Source organism: Budorcas taxicolor, chromosome 15, assembly GCF_023091745.1.
Source record: "Budorcas taxicolor isolate Tak-1 chromosome 15, Takin1.1, whole genome shotgun sequence".
In the NCBI taxonomy this organism is placed as follows: Eukaryota; Metazoa; Chordata; class Mammalia; order Artiodactyla; family Bovidae; genus Budorcas; species Budorcas taxicolor.
The window spans coordinates 31,648,394-31,665,428 of NC_068924.1; the positions used below are offsets into that span (position 1 = coordinate 31,648,394).

The 17,035-nt window shown below is 47.1% G+C and overlaps 1 protein-coding gene across 1 annotated transcript in view; it reads left to right on the forward strand.

Moving 5' to 3' along the window:
- Positions 1-17,035, forward strand: part of SORL1 (sortilin related receptor 1) — a 162,350-nt gene that overhangs the window by 129,415 nt on the left and 15,900 nt on the right. Inside the window, exons 32-40 of the mRNA XM_052652557.1 lie at positions 1,709-1,858; positions 3,566-3,697; positions 5,184-5,310; positions 5,473-5,642; positions 8,171-8,283; positions 8,535-8,639; positions 9,446-9,518; positions 13,041-13,123; positions 15,106-15,202. Coding sequence (XP_052508517.1) covers positions 1,709-1,858; positions 3,566-3,697; positions 5,184-5,310; positions 5,473-5,642; positions 8,171-8,283; positions 8,535-8,639; positions 9,446-9,518; positions 13,041-13,123; positions 15,106-15,202 — 1,050 coding nt within the window. The remainder of the gene's footprint in view (positions 1-1,708; positions 1,859-3,565; positions 3,698-5,183; positions 5,311-5,472; positions 5,643-8,170; positions 8,284-8,534; positions 8,640-9,445; positions 9,519-13,040; positions 13,124-15,105; positions 15,203-17,035) is intronic.

The window sequence follows — 17,035 nt, forward strand, 5'->3', positions numbered from 1 at the left end:
GGAGAGGACCTTTGAGGCTGCACCCTGGGTGGCCGAGGGCAGTGCCTGCCCTTGGGGACTCAGCTCTGTGGCCAGGCTCCTTCTCACCTCAGAACAGGGAGATCCCTGGGCACTCAGAAGTCATCTTCCCTCACTGCCCTCTGTATCCGGCTGACCACCGTGGCTGCTTCCTCTCCCAGGAGGTTACCATGGGGTTTGTAGGGAAGGTCTCTGTATTAAACTCTCCTAAATCTCTGGTTTGCTAGTTGGCAGCCATCCTATTAAAAAAAGGGGTAAGCAATGCCATCTAGTGGCTAAACATGGCAAGGCACCTGGAGGTCTGTGCTTTCACCTTGTTGCTGGAAGCCCGTGGATAGCCAGGATAATCGTCAAGGCGCCCCCATAACTGCAGGCAGAAGTGTGTCTTTTTCTCAATAGGTTTCCATTTCAGAGTCAGTTATAATAAGAGAATAGATCATCACTTGCCGCGGTTTATGTAATTCTTTTCAGCAAATTCCTGGATCCTTTAAGGCTGTTTTTATCCCATCTCTTCTCTGTTTAAAATCATGAGTGGTGGGATTTCCCTGGCAGTCCACTGGTTAAGACTTCACCTTCCGATGCAGGGGGCTCAGGTTCAATCCCTAGTTGGGGAGCTTAGATCCTACATGCTTTGTGGCCAAAAACCAAACCCAAACATAAAAAACAGAAGCAATACTGTAATTTTTAATTCCATAAAAACTTTAAAAATGGTCCACATCAAAAAATCTTAAAAAAAAAAAAAAAAAAGTAACTTTTTAAAAGACTCATCACTGGTTTCTGCTTGTCCTCTTGTCCAGAAAATAGACCCTAACCCTTGAGTCCTCTTTTCAAGGCCCTGTTTGAGCCCTGTTAGACCCTTTGTGCTTGCCATGACTTCTCACTTCCATATGCTGGGGTCCTCAGTTGCTGTGGACAGACCTGCCTCTTGTTTACTTAGATTCCTCCAGCAGAACTTTCACCCTGTCCACCTTGATGTTGTCCCCCTTCTTGCCTTCTGTGAAGCCCACTGTCCGTCAGGGCAGACAGAAGCATGGGATGCCAATATGCCATCACTCTTTCTCGCATTACAGCATGTAGAACAACCTGTAGGGAATCACTTGGGTTGTTTCTAAAAAGTGTAGAATATCTTATGTATTTATATATTTTTTTTCTATATTTATAAAAATACAGAACCAGAATTTCTGCCTGGAGCCCAGGAGCTCCCCCTGTGAATGACAGGTTGACTGATTGTCTTGTGGGGATAGTGAGGCGGGGGAGTGGGGATTCTCACTGCTGCTTTAGCATCTTTCAGTGGCCCCCTTATATAATTTTCACCCTTTTCTCTCCTGGCCAAAGCATACCATTTTCCAGTCTGTTTGCAGATTCTGTGAAGTTGGTCTTAATGGAGCTTAGCTTTCTCCCGTGACAGCCTAGGGCAGAGTCCTCTCTGCTCTGAAGTATCGAGCCGCTCAGCCCTGTCAGCTTCCCAGTTTCCCAGGTCCTGTTGGCTTTGTCTCTGTCGGGGGCTTCCTGGGAGAGAAGCAGAATGAGATGCTTGTGTCTTAGCAACCTTCCATCTTCACCAGAGCTCACATGTCTGTTTGGGTTCCCGTCGAAATTCCCAGAGCACCAGCATCCCCAGCACATCGAATAGGTCGCTGTTGCTGGCCTCAATACTAAAGAAGTGAATTTTAAAAACCTTTTCTTTTAGCCAATGTGACTGCTGCCTCCACTCCTACCCAGCTCGGGCGGTGCGACCGGTTTGAATTCGAGTGCCGCCAACCGAAGAAGTGTATCCCCAACTGGAGGCGCTGTGACGGCCACCAGGATTGCCAGGACGGCCAGGACGAGGCCAACTGCCGTAAGTGGTCGGCAGGGCCATCTGCCCCCGGGGAGACTCCAGGAGACCAGGATAGCTTGTGCTTGTACTTTGGGTCTCATATTAATAAATTCTGGCCTTATGCCTCCATTTTAGAGATAGGAAAGTTAAGCTTCAAAGAGGGTCACCTCGTCCGCAGCAGATTGGGGCATTTACTTAGTATTTTCTTTGTACAAAACCATGAGCTTCTCATCATACCATGTGGAAAGTTCTTGTAGGGAGGAATACTCCCAAAACAACACAGAGAAATTAAATGGGGATTAGCGTAAAATCCTGCACTTACGTGAAGAGACTGAACAAAGTGGACCTTTGGGACATTCAGATAACAGGGCAGGTTGAAACAACACTCATCAAAATCATAGTAGGAACGTCTGAGCCAGATAAGTACGGTAAGAAGAACATTAACCACAATTAACAGAGAGGAAATGAAATAGGACCTTCCTCTTGGGTGAGATTAATTCATTAATGGGTGTTCTTTAAATAAATATCTTTTGCCTGTTTCACATCTGTCTTGTACATAAGGCAATCGCTTGGTTAAGAGGCTTCAAATCAAGATGTGCTCTATCTACAGTTTTCCTCAATCCATTAATCGGATAACCCCATCAACAAAGGAAATGAGATTTGCATGACATGCCTCTTCTCAGAGAAGCTGGCCCCTGAAGGCTCCTACATTGTTTTAAGTGCCCATTAATCATCTGTTAAGAACCAGTTTAAGAATTTTCAGACAACCTTATTCCCAGTTTCTAAAAACCATGTTTCCTTCCTTTGAAAATATTGAGATGTTTCCTAAAGAAACGTCAGACATCTTTCAGCTTGACTATTCATCTGTTTTTTGATTATATTTTACCACGTTCTTAGCAAGTGGAGGGGTGGTAATTCTGTGATGGGGATCTTGGTATTTTCCATAACAATCCCCTCTGAGCATAGAGTCCTTCCCTGACTCTCCTGTATAATATCCCCATCACTCTCTTCCAGTTACTCTCAGTATATTTCTTTGTAGCCCTATCACTGTCTAAAATAATGTATTTGTTTGTTTACTTGTTTGCTGTTTCTCTCAGTAAGCTCTGTGAGGGTAGGTCCTTTGTTTCACATATCACCATATCCTTAGCGTCTTAAACAGTATCTGATTGATGATAGACCCTCCCTTAAAGTTGGATGGATGGATGGATGGATAGATAAATGGGTGGATGAATCCCATCTTGGGCTTCTGAGGCTGTTCACTAGTGGTTCTGAACCCTTTTCTGAGGGCTTCCCTGGTGGCTCAGTGGTAAAGAATCTGCCTGCCACTGAAATGTGGTTTTCAGAAGTGGGTGCAGTGCCTCAGCCAGAAAACAGGGTTATCTAGTTCTAGAGCAGAAGTTCTCAGGGCTGGCCAGTTCTGAGGAATCACTGTGGAGCTTTTAAGTCCTGCACGTGCCCAGTGCTATGTTTCTGCCTCAGTAGGTTTGGAACAAACCTCTGTGCTTCACGAGTTCCCCAGAAGACTATAAAGACCCGTTGTTAGTAGACTCTCTGCTGTTGGATCAGCACCCTGGCTCAGTGGTCTGTTTGGCTTCCTTTTCGTTTGGATAGAGTCATTGTATGGAGCATCGTGTGCATATTTGCATGGGGCGGGGAGCGCTAGTTGATGAGTTCCCTTTCCCAGAACCTGGGAACGCTTTGGTGACTGTGGACCCTCACGTGTTGCAGCCACGCACAGCACCCTGACCTGCACGGCCCTGGAGTTCCAATGCCAGGACGGTGAGGCCTGCATCATGCTCTCCGAGCGCTGCGACGGCTTCCTGGACTGCTCGGACGAGAGCGACGAGCGCGCCTGCAGCGGTGAGTGTGGCCCCCCAGGACCCCCGGCTCATCCTCCACCCTGCGGGGCGGGGGGGCCCAGGGCAGAACCTGTTGAGCTTTGCCTCAGTCTGAACAAGCTAAGATTCTCGCTCACTGTTGGCGCTCCAGAGGAGGCCTGCCCCACCTCTGATACGGCCTCCAGCTCACCTCGCCCCTCTCAGGGAGATGCTGGTCGAGACTGGGGTTTCCATTTTGTCTTTTGCTTTAGTCCTTGCGTTGGTGGGCTTCCCTGGTGGCTCAGACAATAAGAAATCTGCCCCTGCAGTGCAGGAGACCCAGGTTCGATCCCTGGGTTGGGAAGATTCCCTGGAGGAGGGCATGGCAACTCACTCCAGTATTCTTTCCTGGAGAATTCCACAGACAGAGGAGCCTGGCGGGGTACCGTCCACGGGGTCTCAAAGGGTAGGACACCACTGAGCGACTAACCCATCACCAGCTCGTGTTGAGGCATTGTTGCTCCTGCAGTGCCTCAGGCCGTGCGGTGGGGTGAACTCCATCCTTGTGTCTGAAATGCATTTAGCAATCTTTTGGGGGCTGTTATCACAGAATGCCACTGACTGCTGCTGCTGCTGCTAAGTCGCTTCAGTCGTGTCCAACTCTGTGCGACCCCATAGACGGCAGCCCACCAGGCTCCCCTGTCCCTGGGATTCTCCAGGCAAGAACACTGGAGTGGGTTGCCATTTCCTTCTCCAATGCATGAAAGTGAAACGTGAAAGTGAAGTTGCTCAGTCATGTCCGACTGTTCGCAACCCCATGGACGGCAGCCCACCAGGCTCCTCCATCCATGGGATTTTCCAGGCAAGAGTACTGGAGTGGGGTGCCATTGCCTTCTCCGATGCCACTGACTGGGTGGCACGAAAGCAGCAGAAACTTATGTCTCACAGCTCTGGAGGCTGGAAAGCCTGACACTGAAGCCCAGCAGATTCGGTGTCTGGCGAGGGCCCACCTGTTGGCCCACAGACAGCCGTGTTCTCCGTGTTGGCCCATGGTGGAAGGAAATGCTCTGGGGTCTCTTTTATGAAAACACCAGCCTCACTCACGAGGGCTCCGTCCTTAGGACCTAGTCATCTCCCGAGGACCCGCCTCCAATGCCATCACGTTGGGGTTGAGGCATCAGCATGTGGATTCTGGGGCACATAAGCCTCTCAGTCTCTAGAAGTCACAGATCCTGCCGTGACAGTGTCCCTGGGTTTGTGGTACTCTCTGTTGAGAATCAGGCTTGTCTCAGTGCAGACAGGGAGGTGAAATGCAAGGAGAAATATCACAGCTGGAAATTTAGGAGACCCTGGGGAAGGGTGGATAGGAAGGTTTGAACTCTTTTTTTTTTCTGGGGTGTTTTAAGATGATGGTGGCCAGACCACGCAGAGCCCAGCAGGTCTGCCTGCAACCAAGGAACCTCCTGTGTCCTTTGAAATGCAGAGATTTGTAAGGTATCACTTGCTTTCCCCCCCTTTTCTCTCTCTAGAGGAATTAAATGTATACAAAATACAGAATCTTCAGTGGACAGCAGACTTCTCTGGGGATGTAACTTTGACCTGGATACGGCCCAAGAAGATGCCCTCTGCTTCTTGTGTGTATAACGTTTACTACAGGTGGGTCCCTTCTTTGCCTCGGGAGAATAAAAAGATGTTTTTATTGCCACCGGGTATTCCATAAACTCTTGTGTGTGCACCGAGCAACTCCGTTGATGGGTTCAGACATCTTGGCCACCCCGTGCTGCTTTGATGCGATGCTGTCTTTGTTCTCTTGGCCAGGGTGGTTGGAGAGAGCATATGGAATACTCTGGAGACCCACAGCAATAAAACGAGCACAGTATTGAAAGTCTTGAAGCCAGACACCACGTATCAGGTCAAAGTCCAGGTCCAGTGTCTGAGCAAGGTGCACAGTACCAACGACGTCGTGACCCTGAGGACTCCCGAAGGATGTGAGTGCTGCAGGGACAAGCCCTTCTGTGGATTTGCAGAGTTTCCCAGGATGCTCAGGGACAGGGCAGCCTCACTACATGTGCCGCCTTTGTGCCTAAGCTTATAGTCCTGGCTGTCCCTCTCCTTATTATAGCACATAATTTTTTTAAAAAACACAATTCTGAAGTGTAGTTGATATATAGTGTTTTAGGTAGGTATACAGCAGAGTGATTGAGTTACACATGTATATCGCTCTTCTTTTTCAGAGTCTTTTCTATTATAGGTTATTACGAGATCTTGGCTATAGTCCCCAGTGCCGTACAGTATGTCCTTGTTGTTTATTGCTTCGATTATGCCCAGCTCTTTGTGACCCTGTGGACTGTAGCCTGCCAGGCTCCTCTGTCCATGGGGTTTCCCAGGCAAGAACACTGGAGTGGGTAGCCATTTCCTTCTCCAGGGGAATCTTCCCGATCCAGGGATTGAACACGTGTCCCTTATGTCTCCTGCATTGGCAGGTGGGTCCTTTACGACCAGGGCCACTTGGGAAGCCATTTTATGTAGAGCAGTGTATATCTGTTAATCCCCAAACCCTCATTTATCCCTTGATCCCTTTCCCCTTCCGTAACCATAGATTTGTTTTTGACATCGTAACACAATTTTTTTTTAAAATTGAAGTATAATTGACCCACAACACTGTGTTGGTTCCAAATGTATGACATAGTGATTCGGTATTTGTGTAATTACAAACCTATCACCATGCATAATGTTTTTTCTCTTAGGAAGTTAATTTGATCTCCCCATCCCTGCCCTTTTTTGCATTTCTTATCTAATTTCTGTCTCTGCCTTCCGTCTCTAGGTATTTCCCAGTATTTAGTGCTTAGGAGATTGGCATCATTAACATATGAAGCGTGTCAGAAATATTTTGGGCATACTATAAAGAAATTTACCAAAGCTCGAGGGTTGTAGAGTTCCCTACTTCCTCCCTTCTTCACGGTAGTTGACGTTGGGTGACTGCGCTTGTTCCCATGACCTTTGCTCCCCAGGTTTTGTGAACTTTTCATTCTCAGTTGCCGTCAGAACCATGTTTACATTTGGAGATGTTAACATGAACTCATGTTCATCTTAATGTGCACGCATGTGGGTACACATAAAATCTTTATAGGTATATGTATCTGCACGAGTTAGTATACCGCAGGCATCTCCTTGTTTCCTCAACTGGGAAGGCCCAGGAAAACTTTGATAGTGTTGAGCACACCTGGCACTCAGTCAAGGTTTCTAACGCTGTTCTTCAGTAAAAGGATACAAGGCTCCTTGAAGAAGTGTAGGCCTGGGGAAGGAGATCTAGAAGATGGGCTTGCCAGGAAGTGAGGATGTACTTATTACGTGAAGGCCACCAGACAGAAAGACAGATATCACATGATAATGCTTATATATGGAATAGAGAAAACTGGTACAAATGAACTTATTTACAAAGCGGAAATAGACACACAAACATAGAAACCAAACTTATGGTTACCTGAGGGGAATTGGAGTTGGTGACGGACAGGGAGGCCTGGCGTGCTGCAATTCATGGGGTCGCAGAGAGTCGGACACGACTGAGCAACTGAACTGAACTGATAAATTAAGGGTTTAAGCAACTCTAGGAGATAGTGAAGGACAGAGAAGTCTGGCATGCTGCAGTCCATGGGGTCACAAAGAGTCTGACCTGACTTAATGACTTATGACTTATCAACGTATGAACAACAAACAATAAATTAGGAGGTTGGGCTTAACAGACACTACTGTATACAAAATAGATAAACAACAAGGACCTACTGGATAGTACAGGGAACTATACTTCGTATAATGTAATAATCTATAGAGGAAAAGAATCTAAAAAATACATGTATATGTATGTGTATATACATATAAAAATATACATGTATATATATGTTTCTCTGTGTACACACACACCCCCACCCACCCACACCCACCCACGCCCACACCCACCCACGCCCACACCCCAGGTGGCGCTAGTGGTAAAGAACCCTCCTGCCAATACAGGAGACAGAGATGTGGCTTCGGTCCCTGGGTTGGAAAGATCCCCTGGAGGAGGGCATGGCAACCCACTCCAATCCTCTTGCATGGAGTATCCCATGGACAGCAGCTATAATCCATAGGGCCTCAAAGAGTCAGACACAACTAAAGCAACTTAGCACCCACACACATATATGTAAATGTGAGAGTTCAGGGCAGCTGCCTTGAGAATCAAAACCTCAGCCTGGAAGCCCAGGGCCAATGCTGACTTAACCTATCCAGGTGATTCTGTCCTGCAGCCCTTAGGAGCCCCCAGCCTATGTCAGACTTTCTGAACCATTGTTGGTCTGATGGGTGGACAGCAGGGAGGAAAGATGTTCCATCAGCGGGAAGACCAAGCTAACACCCCTTTCTAGCGCACAGGTCCCCTGCTGGCTCTGGATTCTTTCTCGTGTATTTTTTAAGCTCAGGGAAGTTCCTCCAGTTGACAAGGATGCAGATGGATTTTAACCCCACGGGCTTCTTTTTCTAGTGCCAGATGCCCCTCAAAACCTCCAGCTGTCACTCCACAGGGAAGTGGAAGGAGTGATCATGGGCCACTGGGCCCCACCCGTCCATACCCATGGCCTCATTCGGGAGTACATAGTAAGTTCCTCCCAGGAGTGGGCAGTGTGTGTGGGTGAGCGTGGGAGATGGCTGGGTCTCCTGGAGCAGAATCATGTTCTGTGTGATGCGGACTTGGTTTGGTACTGCCTTATAATCATCCATCCGCTGGGACATTTTGCAGCCCACCTTCCCCTCTCTCCTCCTGCCTTTTTGTAAGGTGTTAGGATGCCCAGACCTTTGGTACCTGTTCATGGTATAGTATTTTTATTTTTATTTTTCTCTCTCTTTAGGTAGAATATAGCAGGAGTGGTTCTAAGACGTGGGCCTCCCAGAGAGCTCTTAGCAACTTTACAGAAATAAGGAACCTACTGGTCAACACTCAGTACACGGTCAGAGTGAGTGTTCGCACAACGTTTCAGCTGTCTGGCTGGGTGGCCTGGGATCATGGGGAGATGGTTGCACTTTCGTGAGAACTCCGTGCCTTCTTTTACGAGGTGTTGACTAGTGGTCTGCTCAATACCCAGCCCCTTGCTCTGGGAGCTCATGTTTTCTTTTAGTCTCTCAAACCAAGGCCGCATAGAGAACTCAAATCAACCTTCACTCAAATAACTGAGAATTGATTATTAATGCAGCTCTTCCAGCTGTTAACCCAGATATTCTGCTAGCATTCCAGTTCCAATTTCTTTTGCACCCACCTCTTATCTTTAGCTGCAGGGAGAGCCAGAGCTGTGATAAGTGGCATTTATGAAATGATCTTCTGGAGTTCTTATGAAATAGATTGTCAAAATCTTCAGTAGAAAAAAGAGCCTGTGCACAACATGTTTGGAGACCATTGAGTGCATTCACAAGCTCCCTTACACGGAGAGTCTCATACCTGTGTATGGTTATGCATATATATGGACATACACATGCACGCATGCACTCCCTCTCACACCCCTGCCCTTTAGAAAAACTGTGACACCTGTCAATCAACAGAAATTTCATAATTTCAGCTTTGTCACAGTTCCCTTTCCCCAGGTTGCCTCCTGTGCTCTCTTTCCCTATCTTATTTCCCTTGCAGGCGCCTCAGACTATCTCGCATCCCTCTGTGTGTATTTCTTCCCCCCATATTGCCAAAGCCTCACCTCTTTTGCCCACTTGGGATTCTCGCTGTGTGGCCTGTTGCCTTTATTCCATACTAATTCACACTCTGATTTGAAAGGTGGCTGCGGTGACCAGTCGTGGAATAGGAAATTGGAGCGATTCTAAATCCATTACCACCATAAAAGGACAAGGTAAATGATTCCAGCATTTGCAGATTTAGAGAAGATAGAAACCCTTAGAAAAAACTCTGTGTGATTGGCCAATGAAGACGCATAGATCAGAATAGTTCACACAGCCTCCTTCCCCACAACAGGTAAACTTCTCTGGGTGTCTCTGCTGTGCTTTAGACATGAAGTCTTTTTGGGGGACTGTTGATCATTCCTCCTTGTATATAGAACTGGGCATCTGTTGTAACAAAAGCATACAGGTGGATTTCTGAAGGCCACCATGCCCGGCTCTGCTTCTCAGGGGGAGTATCCATGACGTAAGGAGTCCTTCTTTCTCAGCCAAGATAAAGATGGTCTTGTTGTTCATTTCATCTGTGCGGTGCTGTAAGAGAGTGCCATGCCTACACTCGTTACTGCCCTGGGGAAGCCACCAGCAACACGTAGGTGGCAGTTTCTGTTTTTCTATCGCTGCTGCCAAATCGCTTCACTTGTGTCCAACCCTGTGCAACCCCATAGCCGGCAGCCCGCCAGGCTCCTCCGTCCCTGGGATTCTCCAGGCAAGAACACTGGAGTGGGTTGCCATTTCCTTCTATTGCTAGAGCTGATCAAAGTCATGGACCTGGAAGGCTGTCATGCCAGCTGCTCTGCGTATGCCAGCTTATCTCATTGAGCCCTCAGAGCAACTATAAGGACAGATAAGGGAATGGAAAGGTTGTGTCATTTGCACATAGAGCTGGGGTTGGAACCTGACCTGCTGACTCCAGAACGTGAGCCCTGAACCCCTGCAGGGCCTGCCTCCTGGGCGGGGCTCCTCACTTGGCACGTGTGCCTCACGTGTGCTGTCACCCCATCCTCGGTGTGGAGTTAGGAGCCGATGAAATCACGGATGAGTGAGTGAACCGAAGCAAGTGAACGGAAGGCTCTGGTGCTCAGTGGGAGACGCACCAGCTCATCTTCCTGATCTTAGCCTTGGCACTTTCATTTCTGGATTGGCGGATGGGTACAAAAGCTGGAAATGCCACCAGGAATGTGACTGAGGGATTTTGCTTTAGCCTGAGCCTGTGAGAAATAGGCTGTGGGTCTTGAAGAGTCACTGTCTGGTTGCCTTTAAAAACATGAGGTGGTTGAGATCAGCGCAGGGGCCAAGCTGAACTTGGTGAATTCTCCCGTGAATCAGGGAGATTGTACATGTTGGAAAATGTGTGCTGAGTTCACACTTCCTTAGAGTTGTGTTTAGTTTTCTTCTTTTCTTTTTCAGTTATTTTTGGCTGTGCTGGGTCTTGGTTGGTGCAAGGGTTTTCCTCTGGTTGTAGCAAGCAAAGATTACTCTATAGTGCTGTGCTTGGGCTTCTCATTGCAATACCTTCTTGCTGCAGAGAATGGGCTCTAGGGTACGTGTGCTTCCGTTGTTGGAGCTCGTGGGCTCTCGAGCACAGGCTGGATCGAACCCCTGTTCTCCTGCATTGGCAGGTAGATTGTTTACCACTGAGCCACCAAAGAAGCTCCTCCCCTAGAGTTTTGACTGTGGTATTATTTTCCTCTACGATCAGTCAGAACATACTGACCATACCTACTGAAAAGGAGGGACATTGGGAAGTCATCAGACAAACAGGTAGCATCTTGTAGTCCTCATCACAGTTCACACCTGCATTTGAAAATCTCAGTGATTAGGGGTTGCTGCTCTCAGGAGACCTGGGTTCGATCCCTGGGTCAGGAAGATCTCCTGGAGAAGGAAATAGCAATCCACTCCAGTATTCTTGCCTGGGAAATCCCATGGATAGAGGAGCCTGGTGGACTACAAGGCCATGGGGTCTCAAAGAATCGGACATGACTTAGCGATTAAACAGCAACCACAATGATTTTTAGGATGAACCTCAACTCCTCATATGTGTATTGGTTAGAAGGCAACTGTGTGCAGAGTCAAAAAGCGTGTGTTATGATCTGTGTGTGACCTCGGGTCCTAGTAACGTAGGAAGATGGGATTCGAAACAGCGGGAGCATCACCCAGGATCACCACCGTCATAGTGGACACAGTGGGTTAATGATGACAACAGCCGCCATACTTTGAGCACTGCAGCAAGCACCTTGCAGGCTGTTTTTATAGGAGTTTATCTTTCCTAGTCCTTATCAACCCTGTGAGTATTCTCACTATTTGGGTGGCTAGGACACTGGGGCTTGGAGAGGACGGTGCTGTAACTCCCGCCGCTATGATTATCACCCAGGTCAGGTGAATAGCAGCACCTGAACTACTTTGCTCTGAGCTGCCTGCCTGCAACTCCTAATACCCTTCCTTCTTCTGCATGCTGTATTTTCCTCAAGCCCACTTTTATTGAACATCTAGAGAGACTCCTGTAATTTTGAACCATCTCTTTGCCGCCAAGTCTTAGTTACTCCTTTGGGTCTTTCTTGCCTTGCTGATATAAAAGGCATATGTGCTGAGAATCTAATCCATTTGAATGTTATATTCTGATGAAGCTGACCCCATCAAGCCCTCTTAGGTCACACCTGCAGGACACTGCTGGGTTTCTGGTGGTTAGACATTCAAAATGATCAGCATGGTGCTGTTCACTTGAGTCAAGAGGAATCTTTTTCTCTCTGCTACCCTTTCCCTGCCCCCTTAGCTCCCTGGCTGAGCTCTGGTGTTTTTTTTTTTTTTAATTACATTTACTGATTAGGCAGTGTGGAGTCTTAATTGTGGCACACACTATGTTCTGTTGGGGCGCACAGATTCCCTAGTTGCAGTGTGTGGGCTTAGGTGTTCCGTGGCACGTGGAGTCTTAGTTCCCCGACCAGGACTGAACCCACATCCCCTGCATTGCAAGGCAGATTCTTAACCACTGGACCACTCAGGGAAGTCCCAAGCTCTGGTCTTGATGAGGATGCCAGTATCTCATCAGGTCTTTAATCTGTCATGGGTGGGACTTTACCGGAAAGAGAGAAAGGGAACTTTGAGTATCAAGACACATATTATTTTAGTGAATTTTGCCATCTCTGTGAAGTACAGATGGTATCTCTAGGTTTAGCAAGGACAGGTAACTCGCCCCAGGGCACACAGTTGCTAAGTGTCTCAACAGGAATTTGAATTCCAGGGCCCAGATTCTTTCCATTTCGTCCCACATACATCTACAAGTTAGGACTTAAGATTTAGCATGCTGTCAACCTTCAAAAAGGACCTGAGGCCACTGGGACTTCATTGGTGCCAGTAAAGGTGGTTCCCAGTGTGACCCCCAGACTTTTCAAAACCAGGCTGAAGCTGGGCTGACTTGGGGCATTTACATAATGGATCTTTTCTGCTCGACCCAATTGCCGGGATAGCTGACCCAGCCGAGATAGTTCTGTGTTCACCAGGCAACTGTGGACTCAGCCCCAGCCTCAGCCTCAGGGCAACAGTAGCCAAAGCGATAGAGGAGTCAAAAGTGCCAAAGCAACGCCTTTTCTTTTCCGACTGAAAGATCGCTTTGTCCCTTGAGTTGAAAACTGTGAAGTCCTGCCTTCTTCACTTTTCATCACATGGTTTCTCTCTTTGAATCCCTTTTTTGTTCTCAGTGATCCCACCACCAGACATCCGCATTGACAGCTACGGTGAAAATTTTCTAAGCTTTACCCTCTCCATGGACACGGACATCAAGGTAATGTGGACATTTCAAACCAGCAGTCAGGTGGGGCTTTGCTTTGCGTGGGAACCGCTAGAGCAGAGGACAGGAAGATTAAGAGAAAAGAGCGACATGTTCCAGCGAAGCTAAAATACCACACCTAGGTTGGCTCCTTCCCCCACGAAGAACAACTAGAGTCTTCCCATGTAATTATTCTGCCTCAGCCTGGTGCCTTTTTTTTTTTTAAACCATATAATTAAATGGTTCACAGCTACAGTGCAAATAAAGAGTTGGTGTTAACAGAATATGTTTGCCCTGTAATTTTCAGCTTTATTGGATTTCCTGGTTGCTGAGCGCTAATGCAGAGGTTCCCTCAGTGGAAGAGGGTCTTAGGGAAGAGTCAGATCCCTCGGACACATATCCACCTGTGTGCACCTAGAGCCCTTCCCCTTCCAGCACCTTCATCCCCTCTGCTTGGTCCATCAGGGTGGCCACCTTTCCCGTAGCTGTCTGTGCCCCCTGGTTTCTCAAGTTGCCGTTCACCTTCCATGGTGTTTTTTCCTCTTTGTTTTTCCTCACATCCGTCCCAGTCTGTGAAGCTGTGGTGGGACCAAAGGCCTGCAGAGTCCTCGTGCCGTTGACTGCGCTACAGTGTGGTCTCAGTGCTCTTGGCTTCAGGGACCGCTGGTGCCAGAAATGGCCTTGCGGAGACCTTGTCTCTCTAGTCTTTGGTCTTAAACGCATTTTAATCTGGGCCATTGTCTAATAGTTTTAAGGACTTTCGGGTCAAATCTTTCTATGAGCTCAGGACTCAGAAGAGGTGGTCGTCCCTGACTCATGGATGTAATTGCCTCTGTTAGGCAGTGGGGGCTCTCCTGGTGGCTCAGACGGCAAAGCATCTGCCTGCAGTGTGGGAGACCTGGATTTGATTCTGGGTCAGGAAGATCCCCTGGGGAAGGGAATGGCAACCCACTTCAGTATTCTTGCCTGGAGAAGCCCACGAGATCTGACCAAGCCACCTTCATTGTGACCTCTTGGCCTTGACTGCAAGGACTACCTGAGCTAAGCACTTGTGTATGTGCTAAGTTGCTTCAGCCGTGTCCGACTCTTTTTGATTCTATGGACGATAGCCTGCCAGGCTCCTCTGTCTATGGGATTCTCCTGGAAAGAACACTGGGGTGGGTCGCTATGCCCTTCTCTAGGAGATCTTCCTGCCCAAGGGATCGAACCCACACCTCCTGCAGCTCCTGCATGGCCCGTGGACACTTTACTGCTCAGCCACCAGGGACGCCCATCTGAGCTAAGACGGATCCTTAATTACTGTAATCTAATTACCTTTTCAAATTTTCTTCTTTCTTCCTTTTTAGTTGGTTCTTGTCCTTTTATTTTGCATTAATTTTTTTTGTTTCATTGAATCTATTTAAAAATATTTTAAAATTGGAATATAATTGTGTTAGTTTCTGCTGTACAGTAACATGAATCAATTATATGTGTACATATATCCTCTCTCTCTTGAGCCTCCCTCCTTCCATCCCACCCCTCTAGGTCATCGCAGAGCACCGAGGTAATCTCTCTCTGCTGTACAGCAACTTCCCACTGGCTTCCTCTTGTACACATCGTAGTGTGTATGCTTGTCCCATCCTCTCCTTCTGCCCCTGTATCCACAAGTTCATTCTCCATGTCTACGTCTCTGTTCCTGTCCTGCAAATAGGTTCATCAGTAACATTTTTCTAGATTGCTTATATATATGTGTGTGTGTGTGTATAGATATATATGTTAATACACAATAGAATCTATATTTTACATTATAAATTGTTGCACATTCATTTTTAGAAGCTTGGAGGAGTATGATTGTTCAGTGTTAGCACAAATAGAACTGGTCTAAGGATCCAAAGGGCCAGCCCGTTCTTTATAAGAAGGGAGACACCCAAGGAACAGCAGGAAAGTCCTGCACTTCCTGTCTGGTGAGGTCTGTGCGTGTGCACTGCCCGTGTAACCTGGCTCTTGACTCTCGGCAGGTGAATGGCTATGTGGTGAGCCTCTTCTGGTCGTTTGACGCCCACAGACAGGAGAAGAGAACGTTGAACTTCCGAGGGACCGTCTTGTCGCAGAAAGGTAGCGTCCCGGAGCTAGTCGGTGTGTAAGCAGGAAGGAGGAAGGCTAGACTGAGGCTTTCCTGGCAGTAGAGCTTGTGTGGGGGGCCAGGAAAGGTGAGGGGTCTTCTCTGCAGCCGTTCTGAGTGGGCCCGTGTTGTCCATGGAAGATCCTGTTAGTGGCTCCTGAGCCCAGGTGAGGAATCCACTGGGTGGTTCCCCAAATCCCCCTTCTAATCTGATGGCTCTTCAGGGAAGTTGGAGGCTTAAAAAGGATGAAACGCTGGAAAGAACTCAGATTAACCTTTTACAGATGATGGTTTCCTTCCCCAAAGAATTCTCGGGATTAGTTACCTCTCTTTTTACCCACCTGGTTCACTCCTCTTTTGCTGATATTAATACAAGGTGGTGTAGGGCTGCGGCGTAATTGGCATTTTGTAAATATTTGTTGAACAAATGGGCCAATAGACTGAGAGAAGAAGGGGTTCCAGTTCCTCTTGGATCTGTGCAAATAGTGAATCTCAAAGTCCTCATATCTGAAAATAGGCTAAAGGAACGATTTTAATTCCTTCTAAGACAAAACCTTCAATGGCCAAGGCTGCATGTGAATGTAGAGAAGGACATGAGAGCTTCTTTTCCCTTCTAACCTGATTGCAAAGTACTTCCAATCCTAACAAGTATTCTATGATATATGTATACACATACATAGGTTGCCCAAGGGGGTTATGCAAGAGTAAAGCTATCACTGGGTACTTAGCGTGTGCAGGCATTTACCCAGCAGGCACTCTTTGTGTGTTTTATTACCTAACACTTCAAAAATGAGGCTGCGGCATATCCTCATTTTATGGATCAGAACATAAGGTTCAGGGATCGAGTGGTTCCCTCAGAAGGCAGCAGAGCCGGGATTGGAAGCCACATCTCTAATTCCGAAGGCTGCGATCTCACTGCCCCCACATCACACCAAGAGAAACTAGCGGAGTCAGGGACAAAAGTCCCACGAGCCATTGGCTGAGACCCACAAAGGCCTGCTTCACGCCAGGGGCCAGGCAAAGCACTCGTTGACGAGCGTTTTCTTTTTTATTCCCTGCAGCAGCCAGCCTCCGTAAGTGCTATTATTCTACATCTTACCTACAAGGATATGGACTTGGAGAGTTTGAATACTTCACTCTTGGCTTCTGCAACCAGGAAGCATAGAGTTAGGCCTTGAACCCAAGTCCTCTTGACTCCAGAGGCTGTCCTCTTAGCATATCCTTCTTCTTTTTCTGCTTGATATTTATTTCTATGGAAATATAGTTGATTTACAATGATAACAATGATTTACAACGTTACATTTACAGTGTTTAATTCCCATTAAGCATATCCTTCTTACGGCTCACTGCTCTTTTAGTTTCTGATGACAGTTTCCTGACTTAGAAAGGGGCACATCTTTATTACAGAAAATTTAGAAAACAAAAACATGTATAATAAAATTTTTGAATTCCTATAATTTAACTTCCTAGGGCAACCACTTTTATTAATAATTTTGAGTATCTCCTAACTTCGTACTTTTCCTCCTCATTAATTTCTTTATATATACTGTATATTCTTTACTTCCTGCTTTTTGTACTGAACCTAAATCACAGAATTTTCTAGTCGCACTGTGTATTCTTAGAAACAACTTCTGGTGGCTGTGTAACAGTTCATGGAACGCACATGAAGCTCACAGATGCACCTAATTTAACTGTTGCTTTGTTGTTGGGTGATCAGATGATTATGCTTTTTTCTGCTGCAACAAATACGGTGACAGACATCCTGATTGCACAAATTTTTGGATCCCTCCCTTGTACCTGTATTGAAGGTTATGAAGGATTTCAAG